General features: G+C 42.0%; 1 protein-coding gene across 7 annotated transcripts in view; it reads left to right on the forward strand.

Moving 5' to 3' along the window:
- The window catches only part of TET1 (tet methylcytosine dioxygenase 1), an 80,533-nt gene that overhangs the window by 8,467 nt on the left and 47,656 nt on the right, over nucleotides 1–24,410 (forward strand). For 6 of the 7 annotated variants that reach the window (XR_008745442.1, XM_055792622.1, XM_055793636.1 and 3 more), the window contains exons 2-3: nucleotides 687–2,739; nucleotides 10,584–10,634. Coding sequence is in view for 6 of the 7 variants with exons in the window: in XM_055792622.1 (XP_055648597.1) it covers nucleotides 808–2,739; nucleotides 10,584–10,634 (1,983 nt within the window). In the remaining variant the exon portion in view is untranslated. The remainder of the gene's footprint in view (nucleotides 1–686; nucleotides 2,740–10,583; nucleotides 10,635–24,410) is intronic. The other variant, XM_027783456.2, reaches the window with a different exon arrangement.

Genomic DNA, 24,410 nt, shown 5'->3' on the forward strand with positions numbered 1-24,410 from the left:
TGAAGCAGAGACAACTGCCTGCATAATACGTTTGAAATCGCTAGGCAGGATGGAATCAAGGCTTGCAATATAACACCATGCACCAGTATCTTATCTTGGGAGATGACATTGGGAACAGCAATTCTTCCCTGGTTCAGCTCCCCTGTGAGTAACATTAAGTTAGACATCTTCAGAGAGTTGGTTACCTCTCCCATTTGATCTGGAATTGTAACGTGGTGGGCAGCTGATGGGCAGTAAAAGAATGAAGGATGCCCTGGTGATGGTGTATGAGTGTGTACACACACACAAAGTAAACTCAGCTGTGGGTTTTTTTTTCCTGAATGTCCTTACAGTGATCGTTGAACATAACGATGTAAACTTTACCTGTTCTTACTCAAGGGGAGAGGTGGTTAATAAACTGTTAATAAGGCTGAGAAAATTCAAACTTCTTAGAACTGACATAAAACAGTAAACATGTGATGTTTCCTGTTGAGCTCCATTTGCTTTTTCGTTTGTGTTACATGTTCCATTTTGCAATATGCTAATATTTTCAAAGCTTTCGTGTTAATTGAACGTTATGTCCAACACCAGTATTTCTAATTCTACCTGTGTACTTTTAAATATTAAAAAAGGGTTGGTTTAGTGTATATGCACCCTTCATTAATTAGGGTTATGTTAAAGCTGTTTTTTATCTCTTTCTATTTCAGAGTTAATGCTGTAGCACCAGAGACCAGCAATGGGAGTATGCGGTTTTCTATTGAAAAGTTCTCTCAAGAGCTCATGATTTTTTTCCATCTCTCCTCTTAACATTTCTACTACTCCGCAGACATGGCTCACCATGCGAGGCCTTCCAGAATAGTCAAAAAGGAAGAGTTAGGTAAAAGGAAAACTAACCAGGGCAAAAAGAAATCTAGCCAAGTAAGAAAGAAAACCACAAAGGCTTCCACAAAAGCTGTTAGTTCTGGAAAAGGCAAAAAGCCAGTGCAAGAAAAAGATGTTAAGAAAAAACAGCAAGAAAAGAAACCAATCATGAGCTCTTCAGGTAGACTTCTCAGAAGCAGTGTAACCAGAGCCCTGTCTGGAGCATCTTGGGTGAGTTTGGACAAAGCTGACAATATCCTCTTTCATAACCAGGATTCTTTCAACATCAATGGCTTTACAATGTCTCTCCGTAACCGATCGTTCTCCCGTAGATTGTCCCAAACTCCAGCAATTGCAAAACCCAGGAAAGCTGCAGTACAAAAAAGGCTAGAAACAAAGGAAAAACATGAACAAGAAGCCCTGGCAGCAGTAGAAGAAAAAAGCGCTGAAGCAGGCGAAGGAGTTTTGAAAGAAGATTTAGCACAAAATGAGTTAGTGCCTCTGCCTGTAGAAGATGCTCCATGTAGTGCAGGTGAAGAGCCTGCTACCACATGTGCTAGTCAAGATGGAGAGGTAGAAATACCTGAAGCAAATAACTCCATTCCAAGCAGTCAGGTAACTGATAATGATACAGAAACGTCAGAGGTGACATACAAGCATGAAGACCTGTCCTGTGAGCAGATACCCAGCGATCTCGATACAGGTAGTTCAGCTGAAGTATTTGTTGAAGATGCTGCACTTGTGCTTCCGTCTTCTCCTTCTGACTCCATAATCACCTCTGAATCAAACTTGAAAGTGTCTGTAGAGACTCCCTTCGATCTGGTGCCTAACAGTGAAGAACCTGACTCTGGTGCTGTCGATACCTCAGACCTCACCTCAATGGTACTGTTAGAAGAGTCGGTCCCACTTGCCAAATCCCACATAGAAGCAGAGTTGGACCTGGTGCTACCTAGGGAAGAACAAGACTCAAATTCTGCATCTGTAGTTACCTCTGAGTTTAACTCACAAGAACATTCATTAGAAGATGCAAGCTCACTTGCAGAGTCCTGCTTGAAGGCAGACTGGGATTTAGAGTCTGAGAATAAAGATAGTGATTCAAATTCCAGCTCTGTAGCTGCCACTGAATCAAATTCGCTTTTACGGTTTGAAGGTGCAAGCTCACTTGCAGAATCCCACATGAAGGTAGTTGTGGATTTTGTACCCATTCACAAAGAACTTGACTCAAATTTGGATTTGAGCTGTACAAGAGAGAATTCAGAATCTGAGTCAAACCCCACATTTACAGTATGTGAACCAGTTTCTGATACCTCTTTAAACAATATTGAAGTGGAGGACATTGAACAGCTTGTTAAATGTATTGATGCAGAGACATTAATTTTGAATTCAGGTTATGTCCCCACTTTATCTTCAGTTTTAGAAAAAAGCACAGTTGATAAAATCTCTGGTGAAAGCTCTGGACAATTCTCTGAAGGTTTTATTTCAGAGTTGCCTTCAAGCATGGAAATCTCTGCTCTTGCCTCAGAAAAAGCCATAAATGCGGATTTGCCAGCTGACTCAAGACTGCAGCATAATGATTATTCATCACAGCTGGGAAGTGTCAGAGTAAGCTTGAATTTGGTTCAGGACAACGTGAGCGACAGCACTGAAGCAATTGAGGCCTCAGGGTCGTCCTCTCTTAAAAATCCAGCTGGTGGTTACCCTGTTCCATATTCATCTCTGCTCCCTATGCTAGAGAAAAAGAAACGAAGGCGTTGTGGAGTCTGTGAGCCCTGTCTGCGGAAAACAAATTGTGAAGAATGCAGCTGTTGCAGGAAACGCAAAACTAGTCACCGGATATGTAAAAAGAGAAAATGTGAAGAACTGAAAAAGCCACCACCACCAATCATGTTACCTTTTGAGGTAAGCCAAAGAAGCTGCAAATTAAGGCACTCTTTTGAGGCTTGCGGTACATCTTGAAGTTCTGCAAAGGGACATACAGCTTTAGAGAGCTTAGGGTTACTGTTGGAGCTAACAGGTTGTATAGTAACTTTCTTTTGCCATCTGTAGAGGTGTAGATTAAAGTGAGCTGGTGTTATTCTTGTTTCTGGTGTGTAAATGCATAAAATCAGAGGTAGGTATGGCTTTAACTCTGTGTTACAGATACTGGCCAAAACAATGAATGAATTGAGGGCACAAAGAGATGAGAAAGGCTTAAGTGCAGAATGTGGGGAAGGGGGGGAATGAGGATGGTCTTAGGAGACTGAGTTATTAGGGGGAGAGTCTGTATTTCATAATATTTAAGGTTAAAAAGCAAAGGAAGGCAGACTGTTTGCTCTTTAATTCAGTTAAAGTAATTTGCTTGTGATGCCAGATTTGGTGGAAATAAATTTATAAACCTCAGGACCAAACTGTAGCTGCATTTTCCCCTTTCACATCTCTCTGCCTTTCTAATTGTCTATTCTTTTGTTTCTCTCATTTCACTTCTCCTGCCTGTCTCCCTTTGTCTTCTACCACATCCCCCATACATACTTTCTTTTTCTGTGTTTCTTACTCATTTTTCTGATTCATCAGCCTTTTGTAACCCAGGTCATTACTTTTGGAACAAAGAGGAGGGGAAAAGACAGTCTGTATGCCCCTGTGATAACAGCAGTGACCTTCTGAGACATTTCAGTTCAAGATCAGGCTTTAAATCAGGTAAGTAGGGAGTTGAACATAGATTTCCCACATCCCAACTGAACTCCCTGACCTCTGAGCTGCAGTTAGCCTCTGTGCTGCCACGTCCTGCTGGGAGTGTTCTGCTTTGTATGATCCAATAGTACCTGAGCCACGGAGGGGGAGACGCTGTCTTGGTAGTTGAGTCACTGGGACATGGCCTTGGGATGTGGGAAACAGGTTCAAGTCTCTGCGCCAGTGTGTACTCTGAGTGGAGTGGTTCATGCTGGGGAGAATGCACCTGCAAAAACTTTCTCAATAGCAGTTTCATTAAAAAAGCGTGTTCTTACAGCAGGTAGAAATTCCCGCCAGCTGCGGAGATCTCGGGAGACCTCCTGTTTTTACTGCTCTGTCCTGTGCTTACCAGGGTTTGCAGAGAAGTCCGTTCTGTTTTTAAGGTAGACAAGCAGAAAGAAAAGCGCTGCAGCAGCGAGGGGATATGATATATTTCCCTTTGTGGGGGAAGTATATTTTAAGTTATAATGTTTAGGGAAGTAGGTTTAAACAGCCTGGCTCAGAGTTCATTCAAAAACCTCTTTGTGTCTCAACTGCTTGTAAATGCTAAAAAAAAAAAGGGTGGGGGACACAGGGACAGCTATAATGTGACTTTATATATATGTATATATATAAAATAAAACAATAAAGGTGATAGAGACGGATCCTGACTTTTTACAGCAAAAGAGTAGTGACATTACATCCTTTTGTATATTTAGTCAGCGGGATTGAAGAAGCTCATGGAGCAAATTGGTGGAGTTGAGGTAGGAAGTGATCTAAAAGCTATGTTTTAAAAAGGGTTTTGGCAGGGTTGGTGAAAGGAAGCACTCCAGCTTTTCTGTCAACCTTTGTTTTCCAGGCTAAACATACTTCTTTTCGTGTTGCTCAGGCTGACCTCTTCCTTGCAGATTAGCTTTGCCCCTTCACCTTTGTCCTCTCTGGGTGCTCCTTTTGCTTTCTTTACGGGAGATTCCTTGTTTTTATTCTTTTCTTTGACAGCTTTTTTTTTTGGTGTGCTTTTATTTTATTAAACTGGTTCAGTTTTGTACAATGCATTTAGAGCAGCACCAGAGGCTGCCTCCATTTCTCATTAAATTTTGTATGAAGCTTCAGAGTACTGCATGGAGGAAATGAAGTATTCCTGACATTTAAGAACATGTCAGGTATTTTCTTAGGAAATTGTATTTGAATGAAACCTGGTGCCTTTTCAGATATTCCTAGAAGCAAGCCTCGGCTCATTTGTAATCTCTCGAAACCGTGCTCTGAGAAAATGAAAGAGGGAAGTATTTCTACAATTTAGATATGTTACAGGAGCTCTTTAAAGACATTGAGATACAGAGGGGGAGATGTTGGGGGATGGGAAGCACTATATCACTCTGTTCAGCAGCTCTCCTCTAGATAAGATTGTACCACTCCTTAAGAGAATCCCATTGTGTTTTCCCAGACTGGTAGGACTGGAACTGCAACAGCTGGGACTTCTGTGACAGTAATGTGTTTCAAATACAAGGCAGCTGGGTAAAACCCAAAACTGTAGGTCTCTGTCCATGGTATAGAAAGCGAACATAATAGTTAAGAGAAATGAGGTTGTCTTCAGTGCATTCCTTGTTCAGAAGAGTCTTGCAAATCTCTCTTATGTTGGTGGAATGTAAGCATTTTTTGGAGGTGATTCACTGGGAGGCGGGTGTAGGGGGTGGACATGCTCTGCATAAACGTAGTTTAAACATTGCTGTTTTCCCTTAAAGGGAATTATCTCTCCGCATTCTAACTAAACAATGCAAAACTCTGTACATTAAACAGCTGTAGGATAGCCGGTGTATGGGTTGGCAGTCCATGGAGGCTGTTTAAAAAAGAGGTGTTGGTTTTCCTTAAGAACTTATGTGGATTTACAGTTATAGGGGGTAAGGCCTGGCTGGTGGAAGCTGTGAATGTAGACTGAAGTGCATATTCCAACGCACATGCCCGTGTGTGCACAAGCATTCAACCCTCAGAGAGTATCGGTTGCATGTTTGGAGCTGGTATTAGTTACATTACTGTTATTTTCATTAATTCACACATAATCCAGATAAAGATTTGAAAACTATATTGGTCTTGAAAAATATCACTTAAAAATAACATCCACATAAACCTTCAGTGATACTTTACCTTGCTGAATGTAATGGGTTTTGCAGGGATGTGACATCATGAAAGTCTGGATAAAGCATTGTGGGCTCTATTTCACAGCCCCTGTGTGTAGCAATATTGTTATATGTGATGCCGCTCTTCCTGAGGGATTCACACTGTGGCTGCTTGCTTAGCAGTTGGTAAAGAAAAACTCTAAACTATATGTAGGGAAAAAACTTCTTGTTTACTGAATTTTTTGAAAGAGCAGCCCAGTAAATAAATGTAAGCAAGCTTTGAAAAGCAGGGGAAGAAGGCTTTATATTGGGTTACTGTGCCTCTCGGAATTAATAACGTGGAAATGCTTCACAGTGAAAAGAGGGTTTGACAAGTTTACATACATGAGAGTGATGCTTTCACATTTTAGTCTTGTGTTTCCAAGACTGCTGTTTTCTGAAATAGTGTGGCAGTTACTGAAGGCTATTTCACAGCTACTTTCTACCGAAACGCGTATTTCATTCCAAGTGGTCTGCTTTGCTGCCATTGCATTGTCACACGTGTCGAGGCTGTCTGGGTGCATCGCAGTGTGGGGCAAGGATTTTGTAGGCTTCCATACCACCATGTAGATAGGGAAGGTGGTCCATGTTTTATTTTATTTTCTCCTTCAAAAAGGGAATCTTGTTTTGGACAGGCAGGTGTTGCAGATGTAGCAGCACAAACTTGAGATGAAAAATGCTGTCTTCTGGGTGCTTGCAGTCATCGCTCGAGCTGACTGCACGGTGTGCTGGGCTCTGGCTGGGCAAGCGGATTCGGATCTCATCTGGCTCCCAGCTGGTCAGTGCTCTCCTGGGTGTAGCCATTGCCCCAGCCCTGGCCCGGGAGAGTGCCAAGCTGAGCAGCTCCCATTACTGAGGTGAACTTACAGGGTTTCGTAACATGCCTCTTGCCCGAAAGGCCATAAACGTACAGGTCTGCAGCAAAACCAGCAGCTGAAAGGAGCCCTCATCTCCAAAGGCTGCTTTCTGCAAGGCTTGCCAAGGCCCTACCTGGGCAGGCACCCCTCTTGGGCAGGGAGAGCTTTATTTTGTATTAGGTAATGGACCATGTTAGATTTAGTGGGACCTGGAGTCAACAAACTGGAAATAAAATCATGTCACTGAGCCTGAGTTCACTGGGGTTGACCAAGGTGTCTTGAGACATCTTATTTAATAGCTGTAATCTGAGTAACATGGAAAGATTAAATAACAATAAGGGCCTGCTTGCTTGTGGGTTTTTAACATGCTGCCGAAAACCCAGACATATTTAAAAAGGATGCTGCAGTTAGTTGGTTGGGAACTTTCCAGTAAGCTGTTCCTTGAATGGAAAATGCTGATTTAACAGGAAGCTTTCACAGCTACTATCTGTCTCGATGCAGCTATTTTTTGGGGAAAGTTTTGTAAGGTTCCAAATGAAATTTCTGCTTAAAACTTACAAAGTGGGGAGAGAATTATTAGAACAGCTTGATTAGAGCTTTTTGCCTGATGCAGACCAGAGGCTTGAACTTTGGTCTCCCACATCCCATCTGTCTCCTCTTGAATTTTTGAAAGGTTTGCTCTGCTTTGGAACACAACCAAGTGTCGAAATCTCAAAAAAATAAAAGCAAAATGGAATTCTTGTTTTCTAGCCAGACAAGAAATTTAGACTTTGTGGTATTTATTTTACAATAGACTCCAGAAATACTTAAGCCAGTTAAATTTTAAAATGACTGCGCATAAAAACACTCCTCTTGAATATGATACTTGGGAGTTTTGTAAGGGGATATAGCACAAGGGCTTGAGGAGTTTGGTAAAGTGTGGCAAAGATGAGTAAAGCTGTGTACTGTGGACGCAGGGCAGGGAGTTGGAGTGGTACAGTTTACTCTTATTGTACACACCTGTGCTCTGTGGGTGTGTAAAATAATTGCAAGTCACACTTTGCTGTAATCCTGGGTGTGGACTATAATGTAGCCTAAATTACAGGGAAATTAATTAGTTTGGGGTCTCATTATTTTCAGAGGATGCATTTTAAAAGTTGCTTCTAACTGCTTCTTGTTTTCTGTGCCAGTTCTTGTAGCTTTTACAGAGAAATTTTTATTTGAAGAGGTTTCTTTCACAGAATCACAGAAGGCTCAGGGTTGGAAGGGACCCCTGGATGGAGGTCACCTAGTCCAACCCCCTGCTAAAGCAGCTTCACCTAGGGCGGGTTGTACAGGATCGCATCCAGGCAGGTTTTGAAGTTTTTCCTCATACTCAGATGGAACTTCCTGTCTTTCAGTTTGTGCCCATTGCCCCTTGTCCTGTCGCTGGGCACCACTGAAAGAGCCCAGCCCCATCCTCCTGACACAGAGCCTTAAGGTATTTGTAGACATTTGAGAAGATCCCTTCTCAGTCTGCTCTTCTCCAGGCTGAACAGGCCCAGCTCTCTCAGCCTCTCCTCTAAGGGGGATGCTCCAGTCCCCTCACCGTCTTCGTAGCCCTCCGCTGGACCCCCTCCAGTAGTGCCCTGTCTCTCTTGAACCGGGGAGGCCAGAACTGGACGCAGCACTCCAGATGCAGCCTAACCAGGGCAGAGTAGGAGGGGAGGATCCCCTCCCTCGACCTGCTGGCCACGTTCTTCCTCACGAACCCCAGTACCCCGTTGGCCTTCTTGGCCACCAGGGCACACTGCTGGCTCATGGGCGGCTTGCTGCCCACCAGGACTCCCAGGTCCTCTGCAGAGCTGCCTTCCAGCAGGTCAACCCCCTGGCCTGTACTGGTGCGTGGGGCGTTTCCTCCCTGGGTGCAGGACCTTACATTTGCCTTTGCTGAACTTCATTAGGTTCCTCTCTGCCCAACTCTGCAGCCTGTCTGGGTCTGGCTGGATGGCAGCGCAGCCTTTGGGTGTATCAGCCGCTCCTCCCAGTTTTGCATCATCAGCAAACTTGCTGAGAGTACCTGCTGTCTCCTCATCCAGGTCATTTCCTTCCCCTGTGTATGAGGACCCATCCTCATAGGAGGGGACACTGGCCAGCTAACAAGGAAATCTGAAAATACTGCCTAAGTGCTGTCCAGTCATGCAACAAACTGGGGACTAAATCAGGATACTGGGTTTTAGGTTTCTAAGCAAACAAAATTAATATTTTTTTCCTGGATTGTAAAGCATCTTAAGTAGGCAAAACTGCAAAGAATAATCAGATCCCCAAGTGTACGTACCTCTCATTTTTATTATGTTTAAAGATCCTTGTGGATGTGGTGTTTTGGGGAAACATGACAAATCAGTACTACTTATTTTTCCTGATCCTAAAACCTATTTGATACAGTACTGTGGTGCAGCAGGTGAGGAAGTTAAACACAAGGTAATGTCAGGCAACACTGGGCAACAGGTTTCTCTGACCGCATTGATACACTGTGCACGGAGCTGTGTGTCTGCATCTGAGCATTTGCACTAAACTGATTTGCACCAATAACCAGACAGGATTTACACTTGTAATTTAGCCGTAGATAAAAACCCCTTTTAAATAGCAGTCTGCAGCTGCTGAAAAGATGATCTTATACTTTGTTGGTGTTTTGTTTTGTTTAGTTTTGTTTTCTTTCCCCCTGTGTGTAGCAGATAATCCAGGGCCAACTTTCTGGTTGCACGTGGTTACAGTAACCGCTCCCTGGGTGAGCAGTGGTGTGTTAGGTGCGGTGTTACTGGGTTGTCGGCCATGGGTACAAGCGTCTGTGCGGTGCATGGGGGCCTGGTGGGAGAAGTGGCGGTAGCGCTGTGAGCCCGCCACCCCTTATTCCGTCGGGGTGAACGTGCTGAGCAGGTGGCGATGCAGGGAAACAACCCAACCGCGCTTTGTGCTTTTGTGGTGGCCCGTTGGCAGCGGCAGGGGTTTGCAGCAGGTACCCTGCTGGGCGCCGCACGAAGACAGAGCCCGGCCCCGCTGCGGGGCCGTGCGGATCGCAGGCGGCGGGTGGGCAGGGGCCGTGCGGGCCCCTCAGCTGGTGAGCCCGGCGGGCGCTGGGCCCCCCGCCCCGGGCGGCGCTGCTGGCGGGGCTGGTGGCTCCCGCTGCGGGTCCCTTCTGCGAGCGGACCCCCCGCCCGCCGGGGGAGCGCCCCCGCCTCCGCCCGACGCGTCGCCGCCCGATGCCCGCCCGCGTGGGCACCTGCGTGGGCACAGGCGCGCGCACACGTGCGTGCCGGTGCTGCGCAGGCGCGCGGCTGGGCGCGCGCATGGGGGCACGCGTGCGGGTGCGCGGGGGCCGTGTCCTCGCCTGACCCCGCTCGCGGCGGCCCTCGCGAGCCGACGGACCCCGCCACCGCGGCCCCGGTGGGTGCCCTCCCTCGCGCCCCGCCGCCCGCCCGCCCGCGCGCGCGGGGCCGGGGGCGCGCGGCGGCGCGGGCTCCGCCTCCGCCCGCGCGGCGAGTCCGTGCCGGCTCTTGCGGGCGGCCGCTGCGGCGCCCGCACAGGGGACCCTTTGTGTGGGCAGGGCCGGCGCGAGCGCGGGAGGAGGCCGGGGGGGGCGCGCGGGCCGCAGCCGCCCCATTGGCTGGGGCCGGCCCGCGGGTCCTCGTGCCGGAGGCGCGCGCGCCGGGCGGGCGCGCGGCGCGGCGCGGGGAGGCGGGGGCGGGGCACGCGCGGCGGGGCCGCACGAGGCTCGCGCCCGCGACGCCGCCTGGAGGAGGGCGCCGCTGCGGCAGGAAGCAAGATGGCCGCCTCGTGGGCGCCGCTGTGAGGAATGCGGGGCACCAGCGAGGCCGGCTCCAGGGGGCGGCGGGGCCTCTCCCCTCGGCCGTCTCCGGCGTCGCCGCGTGTCGGGGTGGCGGCGGCGGGGCCGCGTAGGGCCTCCGCCAGCCCTCTCAAGTGCCGCATGTAAAGCACGCTGGGTATTTCAGAAATATTGCAGTTTGAGAATAAAATCGGAGGTGTCTGCCTTTGTGACCACAACTTATTCTGCAATTTGATGTTTTTTTAGGTTCTAACTGAAAACAAAAGGCCTCAGAGGAGGAAGCAAAGAGTTTTAAAGGTAACCGATGATGGCTTTAATATTTATCCTCTCCCGTTTTAAGTGGCATTTTCTTGTCATGCAGACTAGGAAGCCAAAGGGTTAACTTCTGGGAAGCGGCGCTGGCGCTTTCCAGCTCTTCAGGAGATTAGCTAATTTTAAAAGTGTAGAACATGTTCTTTCCCACCACCCCCCTCCCCCTTTTTTCCGGCATGTTTTATACATATTTGAATCTTTCCACACAAGTCTGCAGACCAAAAGTTTGCTTTCCACTGCACTGAGGAGCCAGTCACTTTAATTTCCTCTGTTCCTAGTTTCTTACATCCAGAGGTAACAGCTGAATGTTGGTGGGGCTCTTTAGTATGCAGATTTTGTGGCGTCTTAAATTTAACATGAGAAGTCAATGTTATAATGCAAACCAAATTAACAAAAGTGGAAATTTTATGCTGACGTTGCTGTAGTTTTGATTTCTTTTTTTCTTTAAACTTTGGAACACCTCAAGTGAAACTGAAAATTCTGTAAACTTACAACAGCCTTCGGTTTCACGTGGTAACACGTTTCTTCAAGATTTTTAAGATGGCTATCTTCCATGATAACAAAAGATCGGTGTTTCGCATGGTGGAAATGTTTTAGTTTTTATAACAAAATATCAACTTGCTACACTCATGGCTAACGTTCTTTTAAAAATGTAACAGGTGGCAGCTCATCGGTATTGTATCTTTCAGTTAGTCTTTAGAGTATTTTGAATAGAAGTAAGTCATTAATTCCGTTGTTGCAAACTAACGTGTTGGAGGATGGATGGTTCAAGTAAGATGGATGGTACATGTAGGACAAAGCTAAGGAAAATGAGAAAATGCTTATGTTTGTGTGTGTATATGTATATGTTGTTAAACTTGTAGAGCTGTTCTTTTATACCAGCTAGATATAATAAAAAAAGTAATGTAAGATAGTTTAGTATTGTTTCAGTGCCTTAAAATTTCAGAAGTTATTTGACATAGTGGGTTTGATAAATGCTGAATATAGTGTAATTTTATTTGAAAACATCCCCGTTTCTCATCAGTTTCGTTGTCACTGTTACACGTTACAGAAAGTTGCTTAAAGGAGTTATGCTTTTGTGAGACAAAGCAAAGTTAAGATTAAGCTAGGAGCAAATAACCTTATTTGACTTGAAAGTATGTCCAGCCTCAAGGGGGTGTCTGTCTTTTCACATGGGAGTAGTTCTGCAAACCACCTCCCTGTATGATAGCAGTAATTGTGGTTGTACAGCACTAGTAAGTACTTTCCCCCCTTGTATTAAATAAACTCATCCATTAAAAAATTAACATTTTTCAGTAAGTCATGGATATGCTTTTAATTATTAATTTTAGTTACGGTTGCTCTTGTAACTTAATGCATAGGTGTCGTTAAAACTTCAGCATTTGTTCGTTCTGTGTTTTGTGTGGTTAGGTTGATAGTAGTGTGCAAAATAAGGACTGTTTGTAAATGAGTCGTTCAGCTTTGTTATGTGTAATTGGTGTGACACCTGTTCTGTCAAGGTGTGAACATATTTTTTTTTTAATTGGTTATAGGAGGATATGTTGTATTAGGTGACTGTCTACAGTAGGGATTCGTAGTGGGTCTTCAGATTTTTCTCTTTGAGTTCATTTTGCCACTCTTCCTGATTTGATGGCAGAGCAGGTTGCTATGTAATATGATGCTGTCATTCCTCGCCTTTCCAAAAAGCCTTCTGAAGAGTTTTTTCCTTGGCTCTTAAATGGAAAGGCTTGTCTGTTTCTGTGTGTGTGTAGAATCCTACGTTAGTCATCGGACTTGCGTTTATTTCTGCTCTGACTTTCATTTGCTGAATTGATTCTTCAGTGTGTTCTCTTTGGTTTTAGGGGCTGTTCTTTGTGTTTTTCTAGTACTTGTCCTTGTTTTGTGGTGCTGAAGTGTATTTTGTATGAATTTGTTCACTTGCATCCACCAAGTACGGCATGGTACCCCTGAAGGCATCATGGAATGTCTAGATTGGGGTTGAGGGGATTTTACATTTGTTTTTGGAGGGGAGGATGGAGGTTGGTCATCTCAAGTTATGTTGCAGCTCTGCCAGCTGCAGTAAACTTAGGAAAAGCTGTATAATTTGCAGACTTCTTTATAAGGGCATTTTTAGAAATATGACATTCTGGTATATGACTCTCTAGCCTGGCTTCTGTTACTGGTGGGACTGCCATGTAAAGTGGTATTGTCATATCTGTTGAATCGTAACTTCAACATTAGATTTAATGATTCGTAGTAATTGAGGGCATCTGACCAGTGACGCTTTCAAAATTTTAACAGAATATTTCTTTTTTTCTTTCTTTGTGTTTTCTTCAAATGGTATTGTACACTTTCTTGAAGGAGGTTGTGTAGTATTTTCTTCCAATAACACGTGGAGTTAGTATTTTTCTAATCCTCCTAAGTTTTTATAGATGCACATTTATTTACTTGGAAGGCTAGTGCTCTTTCTAATTGTGCTTCTTAGGGACCAACATATTTACAAATTCTCTGGAGGGTGAAAATAAGCAATGTGTTCCTGTTGGAAACAGGTTGGACAGGAAGAAACATGAAGACAAAGTGATACATGCTACTATACTGTACCTTTTGTTTACTATTTACCATTTTCAACACCTGTGGTTTAATGCTCCTTTCTGGTTATTGGTTTAGAAAATTATTCTATACCATAAATACTGTATTAGGTTCTGCATGTTTATTTTGAAAGAACATCTGAAATATTAATCACTTCTAGTGAGCAAATGCTCATTGAAGAAAGCATCTTTACGAGTTTATAGTGACGGATACTAAGGAAGGAATATACTCATGGTTTTTCTTACGGTTTATATTGTGTTTCCCCCAGTTAAGTAGACACTTCTTTAGTTTTATACCTGATAATGGAAAGTCTATATAGAAGGAATTAATACTTAAAAATTAATTCACCTGCATTTCGAAAGGCATATTATACACCCTGCTTCACTTACTACTACCATTTTCCTTTTAACCACTTAGCAGCATTCTCACTCAATTTGAGCAGCGCAACGCACCTCTCCTTAGCAGTCATTTGCAAGTTGATTGACAGAGAGTTCAAAAGAATGGGACAGTTGAACATGGCATCATGTTTTCAGGGAAATCTACACTTACCAAGTATAGACAGCAGTGGCACTAGTAAGGTAATCTCACACAAATCAAGATACAGCTGATGAAGTAGTACAGTCTGTGGTCTTTCTACTAGGTTCTGTGGAGCCAAGGCTACCATTTGGATGGCTGCAGATGTTTGCTGTGTTGATGGAGATTTTTTTTTAAACAAAAACAAAGGGAAGAAACTGTGGGAGAGACTCAGAATAATATATGCAGCGCTAAGTGACTATTATAACTGCATGCACATTCTTTGTTCTCTGACTGATTCTGTTTGCGTGTTTATGCATAAACACTATAATGGTAATCGTGTGCGCCAGAAAAGTGCGAATGATGCCTGCTAAGCACTGTAAAATCCGTTTGGTTTAAGCCAAGCCAAAAGCCAGAGATGACTCAGTATCTAGAGCTTTTCGTTTGTTTATATAAAAATCATATTAGGAACCAGCAAAAGTTTCATTTCCATCAAAGCTACAAACACATACTTGAGCACTCTCTTATTTTTTCTCCTCCACACGTACAAAGCATAGTTTTTCTTATCAAAAACAACTTTAAAATACAAAGTTGGTTTGGCAGACCTGCTGTTGCCCTTTTTATGATGCAGGGTTTTTTGTGAGGCTCATACAAAAGTTAAGGAAAGTAACTGTTAATGTTCATGATAATGCTTTGAGTGAGCATAAATTGAACTGATTTTAAACATTTATTCTAAATTATGGTATAGTTTTAGTGCATATCTGCTAGAGTATTTAGCTGGAAGAAATTTAATTTTATTACTTTTTTTCCCCTTTAAAATAAGATATGAGCAAGTCAGTGGATGGAATTGTACTGCAGTGGAATTTTACAGAGGAAGAAAACAGAATGGTGTAGTATGAGTTGGAAAGGATGTTGTCCAGCAAATACTTATCTTATTCTTTCTGTTTTTTTTAAGGGGACATTATCACCTTGGAACATATTCCTTCAGTAAATACTAATTAAAATTGCTTTAAGTACTGGTTGAAAGTGTCTGCCTATTTCTTATGTGCATCTTCTCTCCTTTTTATTGGTAGGGAGAGCATACTTCAGTGGCCCACACGAATTAGTTAATTTTTATTTTTAAAATAAGTAAGTACCTTAGCTCTAAACTTAATTTAAAACAGTCTCGGTATCACTTGTGAAAGAAATGTTCTAATTTTGCTGTTTTTCAAGCTGGATGTGCTTGTTTGAATGGGCTTTTTTTTTTTTTTCCTCTTGATAGGCTCATGCACCTCATGATGTGAGCAGGCATGATTATGGTTGTAATTTAATAGCACACTTGCACATGCAGCCTTTCCAGCATTTCAGGTGAATGCACTCGTGAGCATATGAAGAAGCACTTCCATATTTTGTTTGTACAGCACTGCTAAGACTACTCATGTATGTAGACATTTCGTGAATGGAGTCCTGACAAAGAAGGCCTTTGTAAGTGGTCTGTAAATTATTAATCTTACTCTAGTAATTTTCTAATCCTTAATTGTTCCAGCCAGTTTCTGGGGGGAGGTCGAAGCTTGTCCCTTGTGGACTTTTTCCTGTGGTGCAGAACGAGCTGGACAGGATGCAGAGATGCTCTCCTTCCCTTGCTGCCCCCCTCCGCTGCTCCCTCTGCCATCCACCTCCTTGTCAGGACTGATTGCTCCGCTGCCCTGCTACTCTTTGTCCCCACAACCCAAGTCCTCAGAATGCTGAGGGAAGAAAGGGACACTGTCCTTTGAGAGGAGGCAGGGAGGAGTAAGGTTTTGTGTTTTAACTCATTTGTTGCTGTAGCGGAGCAGTTGTGAGGATAGTGTGACTTTTCAGGAATGGTGGAGGCAGAGGCACAGTGTGGCTGGCAAGTGGTGAGTCAGGCCAGGCTGACCTAGTGATTACAGTGGTTTTGGAGGGTTTTTACACATTTTGAATCACTACTTATTTGTGGATCTTGACTGTCTGTCACTTATGTGTGTTAGTGCAGTGCTGGGTCTTCCACTTTAGTGGGTTCAGAGGCGGAGCTTCTTAAAAAGGTAGAAAGTGTGATAAAAAAATGTCGTAAAGTAACAGTAACATGGTTTGTGGGAAGAAAGGAAAATGTACCTGTGTAGATGAAGGTCAGTTGAATAGGAACGTTGAAAACATTGTTTAGATGTTCTTAATTAAGTTACGGCATTACAAAATAAATGTTGGTTTCCTATTCCAGATATGTTGTTCTGTTGATGTTATTTGTAGTCACTACTGAATTTTGAGCATTATTGAATACTTGTAGATGCTGTATATAACGCAGGCATTGAAATAATTGAGATGGCTTTGCAAATCCCAGAGATCTGTTGTCAGTTTGCTGTTTGTCTATACGTTTATAGACACTAATACCTAGAAAGTGCTTTGAAAATGGGCGCTAGTTGTTTAGACTCTGATACCATGTTGCTAAGCAAGTCTGTTGTTTTTAGTAACTGATGTAGGAGAAAACAAGTGAGAAATCCCAAACTTTCTTGAGCACAGCAGATTTTCACTTCTGTGACCTGTTTTTTCTTTGTGATGTTACACTAAAATTTTTGTGTTTACTGTTACTAAATATAGTATTGTATATGTACAGTATGTAGATCTAAATATGTAGAGTATGGCAGATACTACTGCAGCAAACTTTCCCGTTGACATTAGTAGGAGCCTTGCCTATGGAGAGACCAAAAGGTTTAATTCCTACTAAAATAAATTCCTAATTACAGGATTTCATCTGGGAGGTAAGAAGAATCCCTTCATTCTTGTAAAGGTGTTTCCTTTTTAAATGTCAAATAGATGAAACTTAGCCAATATCAAGAAAAAAGGAAACTGGAATTACATGTAGGGAAATAACAGTAGTCACTTGTCATTAACTTACGTAAAATTAGTATGTAGAATATATTTGGCTGTCCTTGTCGTCCTAATAGCTTTAATATTAAGCCTTTTAGGATATTAGTATTATTCAAGGCTGACTTAAAATAGAGTGGTTTGTGTCTTGATGCTTGACTGTGAGTTTCTTTCTTGGTGTTTTGTTGGTGTTGTCTGGTATTGTAATATTATTCATTGATGCTGTGTAATAAAACTGAGCTCTGTTTAATTTTCTTAAAGATTTTGCTGAACTTGTGAGTAACAGGAAAAATTTCTGTGTACTTTATGTAAAGAATGTAAAGCATTTACCTCTGTGACAGATGATCACTGCCTGAATTCTGCAATGCCGACACCACTGTTGCAGTGCTGCTCCAGAACAACGTTGCTATTATTTCAGTATGTGCGTGAAAGTTGGTATTCCTGTACAGAGAAAGTGGAAGTTAGATACAGCGTAAATTCCATTTTGAGCTTTATTTAAAACCATAGCTGTACTAGCTCTGCCTGAGACAGAAGAGAAGCATCGTTTGCCATTTTTTAGGCTTTTTTCATTATGAGAATAACCAAAAAATAGACACAAAATCTGGAATAGTGCTGCAGCTGGGTAGTTTGGTGGCTAAGTGATCAGCATGACTATTTTTCTTTCTTTTATCTGAATTACCATTAGCTGTTCTTCTGACGTATTTGTCACCGACTTTTCTATTGCTAAAGAGTATTATTCCTTTTAGTCTTGTGATGTCCCATCCGATTTAAAACCAGGCTAGGGTGTAGCCATAATATAGATTTTTAAATTTGGAGCAAACCTGTGTGTGAACTCATTGCAATGTGTATTTGGGACCTGTGCTGATACTTCAGAGTGAGGGGAAAACAATGCGTGTGTGTGAGGGCTGGCCGGCATTGTTAACTTAAGGTGTTGTATGTCCTTGGCAGATCTGGTCTGAGAGCAGCTACCAGCTTGTAGCAACTTTAAATAATATGATTGGTTGTACAACAGATGGTTAGGCACTTAAATTGGGTTCTAGATTAAGGAGCTACCTATCTTCCTGGTTACGTTATAGGAAGTAGAATGTTTTATTACCTTACCTTAGTGGTTCAGATCCTTTACTGAACTGTAACTGAAGGGAAATAATTAACTTGTATCAGTTTGGTTCACATATGGTAAACCTAGGCAAGATCGTTGTGATCACTTGTTCTTGTGCTGAGAAGTTGGGTTGTAAGACTGTATCAAATTTATTTGGGTTAAGCATTCTTTTAAAAATAGCACAAAGAACTTGAATTTGAAAATTCCCATGGATGAAGAGTGCATCAAAACACCTAACAAGATGCCTAAAAGATACTTTACCTTTTTTCTGTCCCTCTGCAAAAATGCGTGCCAGCGTTCAAGGCCCAGACTTCTCTGGCCTTAACTTAAAGTCATTGACTCTTGTTATAGTTTTGTCTGCTACAACAAGGAGTCTTCTGTTATCAGCTCTCTTTTCCACATAGACTTAGCTGCAGTTTGTGGCTTTTCAATTTTCTTTTCCTTTGGTAAATTGCAGAGTGAGTAGAATGAACTTGAGGCTTTCACTTCAAGATGTTCCAATTCTTTGTTGTTCTCATGGTCCTCCAAGCCCTCTCCAGCATATCAATGTCTTGCTTGAATTGGGTATGCCAGAACTGGATGCTTTATCCCACTTTTAGTTATTTATTACTTATTACATATTTATATATAGCAGGTGCAAAAGTGCTAAGTACAGGATAGAAAGTAACCTGTCTTTTCCTAATTATGTTGTTATTTACACATCCAAGAATCTCACTAACCCTTTTGGCCATGAAGTTGCAGCAGGAGTTTCTATAGTTCCTGCATTTTGTAAATATAGTCCCATGTCTCTGTTGCTAGATACACAACTTCACCTTTAGCTGTACTGAACTGTGTGCGTGCAGCTGGCTTGCCAGTTAATTTAGGAAGCGTCATGTCTGATCTTTTAATTATTTGATATTTTTTTATCAGTATCAATTTCACTGTTTTTCCAGATTATTGCTAAAAATGTGATCTATAGCTGTGATGTGTTCCCTGAAGACCCTGTTATGAACACTGCGATGATTCTCCACTTACAGTTAAGGGGCAGGCAGTACTTAATGCTGTGGTGATGGTTTCATAAATGAGTAGACCGCAAGAGACATCAGCTAGCATGGATAAAATTGGAGACTGAATTTCTTTCATCTCTGCTTTTGAGCTAGAGCACATTAGGGGAAGGTTGTATTAGGGAATACATATTGCTGCTGATTATATCGTTTTTCTTTTGTGGCTTCATTGAGTGCTATATTTTCCAGAGCTGCCAGTGTCTCTTTAGAGTGCTCGATTTCAATGTTGAAGACAAATGATGAGTAATTCAAAACACCAGTAAAAAACAAACCAAACAAAACCCACCAAGCCTGAAGCCTTGTTTGTGTTTCCTTCTGTGGCAGAAAAAATACTGTAATGTTTGGGGTTTTTTTCTTTCTTAACATATCCACTTCTTGGGTGCCTGTGTAGGAGAATGGGGTTTCCTGCACTCTGAATTTTTTTTCTTGCTCCTGTTTGTAGCTTTTACAACCTAGAGCTTCAGAGGTGACAGAAACAATAATTTGAGTTCGTGGCTGAGAGCCACTATTTCCAAGTAGTAATCCAATAGATGCATTTCTCTGGGGCCAGCATTTGAAGCCTTTAGAGCCAGAAGCAGTATCCTGTAGGGTTTTACTTTGTTGGTAAGTGCATCCTTTAGGGTCTGATACTGTAGATCTTCTTTGTAAGTGGTCTCACTGAAGTTGTTACACAACATGGGCAGGAGGACTGTCATAATGGTGTAAGAGAGAAAATGAAGACAACAAGATGTAAAGACTTTAAGGCAATAATGTACTAATTCCTTATGGAAAGACAAGATAAGGAACTTTGCTGGTGGGGAAGCTGCCTGGTGTTTGAAAACCATTGCAAAGAGGATACAGGTGTAGATAAAATGGAGATGAAACTGAGGAGGAGAGAGTTAAGCTGTAGCTTGGAGAATGTTCTTTGCCATTGTGGTTACGGATATAAAAAAAATGCACTATCAACTAGAGCAGACTTTCCAGCTGATCTAAGATCCAGTTTGAAATGGTACCTGCTGTGGTACTGAAGTTGGTGGCTTTGGGTGAATTTTGATATTCAGGGGCATGGGAATTGGGAGTGAGGGGGATCCCTCCAGGAAAGCCTGGATGTCCTGCCCCGGGTCAGGTTGCTTTCTCAGATTTGCAGAATCTCTTGTTCCCTGAGATTCCGTGTAAACCAGCCTGTCTGCTAAAACTTGTCTGTATCATTTTGCCAAGAGTAGAGGTTGTTCCCTTTGATTGCAGTAGCTTCTAAATATTACCTGTCCTGTCCCTCAGTGCCATCTATGAACATTATTCTCTTGAGGAACAAAACATCTTGTATATGAAGGCTGTGTTACATTAATAAAGGGTCCAAATGTGTTTCTTTGCACAAAGACCTATAGAAAATGTGCCTTACCTGAGCCTCTGTAGAAGTGTGCTGTACTAAGAGACTGTTTCATGTCCATGGTTGTTAAAAAAAGTGTGGTGTTAATTGCTTTATGTTTCTGGTGAGAGTCATGGGAATGTGCCCCAGTTTGCAGCTTGGCCCCTACTCAGCTGCTCGCTCTCTGCTGGTAGCCTGCTTGGAAACCCTGCTCGGGCTGCAGCCTTGGGCAGCAACTTACAGCACATTGCTGTTGTCTGCATTATGGTATTCAAACATGAACCAGTGTGGTCCTAAATAGTTTATCCTTAAGTGTATTATTGTGTCTGCATTTATTTTGGAATGCAAAAAAACTTGGCTGTATTTAGAAGGTGGCCTATACCTTCCACAGCTTTCCACCTTACTTTTGTCTCAGTACTAAGCAGTGCATGGCTTTCTACACAGCACTCAGCATAAGCAACTGTTTCTCCACATCTGTGCTGTTTGTTTCCCTATCCCCTCTCCTGTCCATATCTTATCTCCTTATCCTTGTATGTTGGTCCTGTACAGTGCAAGTCTTGCATTCCACTGAACGTCCTGGGGAGCAAACACTAGAAAGTAGGAATAAATTGTATAGGAGTCAATTGCTGCTGGTCAGCTGGCTGGTGCTTTCTTACCTCTTGAAGCAGTGACATCTGACAGTTGGACCATGAGTAAAACAGTCTGTTCAAATGTTAGATGAGGTGTGTTTGGGTGTTCTTCCAAACAGTTTTTCTGAAAGAAAACTTCTGTTGTGGTATTTGAGCTCTGAGGAGCTGCCAGCTCTGTGCCAACGTGGAAGGGCATGTGGGGCTGGCTACGTGGCTGCAGACACTGCATCAGGATCCAAACTTACCCATTGTACTGTAATGGAAGAGAGATGCAAAGTGTAAGCACTGCTCACCCTCTTGTCCTTTTATGTTGATGAATGTTGTGACCTTGGAAGAACTGCCTTTCGGTTCATCCTGGTTATTGGCACAAGCTAGGAGGTGCAAGTATTTTTTAATTTGTTGGGTATTGTATTCTCATGGGGACCTGGCTCTCACAGGGAGGGCTAGTTAGGGGGACTTGGCATTGGTGATCATCTAACTTGTCATGACTTGCTCGTAGAGCCATTTTATCAGTACTTGATCAGGTCATCATCTGTTATTTTTGGTTTATGGGAGTAATTGTTTCTGGTTGTGTCCTTTAGTACAATATGTGTTGTTACAACCTGTAGAGGTTTGAAATGAGGCATAAACTGATAGCCTTCTCTCTATTGTACAGATGATGTGGAAATGTCTTTAGTGTAGCTTTAGTATTGTATTTTGATTGTGAATTGGTGAACTCTTTGCACTGCCTCAGAGGTATCTTGTGTTAAAGGTTAATATTCTGACCCTTTTCAGAATGGTGAAGTGATTTGCTGTAACTGCCTTTCCATGTGTGCTGGAAGCATTACCTCACAGAGTGAGTTTGTGTTTGTGTGTGTATATCAGAGATAATGTCTGGTTGAAGTTTAATACAGCAATGACTACAGCAGACTGTACTCTGTGGTTCCTGTCCTAATAGCACTAACTACTGCAGACAGAGTCTGAGCTTGAGCATGACTTATTAGTGTTTTATGTTTCCAGATAGAGTAGTGCTCTCCTTAATGAGGAAGAGGGGAAATTACTTTTATTGATCTGGTTTACTCTTCAGCTTTTCATTACACTTGTGTAAAAGATTTAGAATTCAATCGGATCAGACTTACGTGCTTAACTTCCATGAATTTTGAGACTGTTGCTTGGAATTGTGGTATCTTTGTCTGTAGTTTTCACTACAGTTTTTTTTGAGTCCTGATGCAGAACTTGAAGATAGATTGCTCCTAGGTTATTTAGCTGCGAAAGGTTTCTGCTGAGCTATTGCTTTTGGTCTGCCAGGCTTACATTGAGGAGAGGAATCAAATGGGCTCTGCCCCTGGTAGTTTGCCTGCATTTCTTTTTATATTGGGAGACAATAACTTCACATGGGAAGTCTGGTAAGAGAGGAAAGAAAAAGGTATTTTTTAGGATTCGTTGCAGTTCAGTAACAAGAGAAAAAAGCAACATAGTGCTCACAAGGAAGAGAGTATGATTTTTAAAAAAAAATCCAGTTCCATGATAATATTTATTCTTTGTGTGGAAAAATATGAACCAAATCATGCCAATGATATGATTCATCTGGTTCTTTTTTCTTTCTCATTGCATGTGGGCAGCTTTCAGTAATGTTAGTGGAAATTATGATGTATGAGGAATAATTTTATTTAAAAAGTAATCCCACTTTACTGCTGGAATCATTGGGGTCTTACGGGGACACAGCACTGCACCTGTGCACTACTAGCAGATTAGGGAATATTCTGAGTATTTTTGAGCATAGCAGTGCTTTTTGATCAGATGAAAGTATTTTATTGAGGAACAATACAGTTGAGAGAAGTGTGATGACATTTTTGCACTTCTAGTGCTGTCAGTGGACTCTGTGTCAGTCTAATCTCAGCTGATCATGGATGAACCCTCCTCCTTTCCCCCATCTTTCATTGCTCTCAATTTACCAGACTTAGATTTTTTTTTTACTTTTTTGTTAATGTAGTGAGTGATACCCTCTAAAAATGAAGGTAATACAAAAACACGTGTTGTGTTGAAAATGTATAAATGCTGGGGAATTATTTTAATCTGTTTGCTTCTATCTCGTCAGCCTCCTAATTATCTAATTAAATTACTGATAACACTTTTACATGGTGGGGACAAATTTTGGACTGATGGAGATCTTAGATATACTTTTGCTGAAGAAAACCCCAGCAATTTCATATCCCTAGTTCTTTCTGAAGTTAACGTAACTGAAATTCAGCTTTTGCACAAATACAGAATTGTGGGTTTTTACTTTTCCGTGGTGGACCCTTAAAACATTTTCTGGTATGGTTGCAGAGGCCTATGTAATGCATTTACCCCTGCTAACAATAAAGCTGCTTAACCACTTTTGTGGAGCTCTTAGAAATTGCTCAGTGATCCCCTGGGTCTGTGCATCATTGATTGAAAATCATCAGGATCCAGAGGAGTTCAGGCTGGTAGACCGTTAGTCAGCATCTCTGTGTAATGAAGAAGCATTATATAAGGTGTCCTTACTGTAATTTTCATAGCTTTGACTTAGCTGCATAGGTGCTGGACATGTTTTTACATACCATTTCCATGAGGATTTAAGATGCCTGTCATAATATCTAGGGTATGCTATGGATTCCCAGTTTTAAGTTTTTTATCAGTTGGGAATCAGTTGTGAGGTGAACACTGGGCTCCAGATGGAGCTGGGTCCATATGCCTTGTTTTGCCTGGAGGTTCCTGGCAATTCCATCTTGATAGTTATGATTAATCATAAATCTACTTTGCATTTGTTATTTTCTCAGAGAAGTCCATGCACTTTAGTTGGTATTGCCACAAAACCATGTCTGATTTAACTGAATGCTTTATATTAAACTGAACTGCTAAGAAGTACTGTGTTGAGTTATGATTAATTAACCAGTTGTGTTGCATACATCTGATTTGAAAAGCAGTACTGGTTTTCTTGTTAAATAGGGCTTAAGGCTACAGGTTATTTAAATAATTATTAGATGTTACAATAATATTAAGTACCAGCACTGTTTATTGTGACTGAAAATTTTTAAAAAGACAATTTAATATAAATATATAATAAATATAACATAATAAAAATTATTACTTTTTCCTTTGCTGTCTCTGTTTGAATTCCTGCCTTGTTTTTTAAACTTGAATTGCGTAACTCCTTACTTCATAATACTATCTTAAGGCCCATATACTTATTATTTCTAGGACACAATATTCTGACTCTACTGCTTCAACCACACAATTGTATAACACCAGTGAAGATAAAGAATATATTTAATCAAATATTAGAATTTAGAGTTTATTAAAATACTGTTAAAGGATAGCTTACGTGAGAGACTGTTCAGAAACCTGGAAGTTACCATCTGAATACAGATGCTAAACACAGTATTTACAGGGTAACTTTCAAGTGAGCTAATGTTACTTGGCTTACTATCCAGCTTAGCTTTTGTGATTTTTTTAAGGACTTGAAACTAAGCTTGAAAACCAGCCATTCTTGCTAGGGTGTCCAGCCAAGTGTATCAGTTTATTGGTTTAGCCAAATTGGTATAATTATACCAAATCACTACTACACTTTCTGTGGTACAAGCCTTTAGTTTTCAGTCCTGCTTTGAACTCAAGGGAGGCTTTCATCTGCTTATGGAAATTCATTAAAAATTGAATCCTTAGATGTGATTCTAAATGCTAACATCCTTTATCTGTTCATTCATT

This window comes from Falco peregrinus, chromosome 1 (assembly GCF_023634155.1).
Source record: "Falco peregrinus isolate bFalPer1 chromosome 1, bFalPer1.pri, whole genome shotgun sequence".
Lineage (NCBI taxonomy): Eukaryota > Metazoa > Chordata > Aves > Falconiformes > Falconidae > Falco > Falco peregrinus.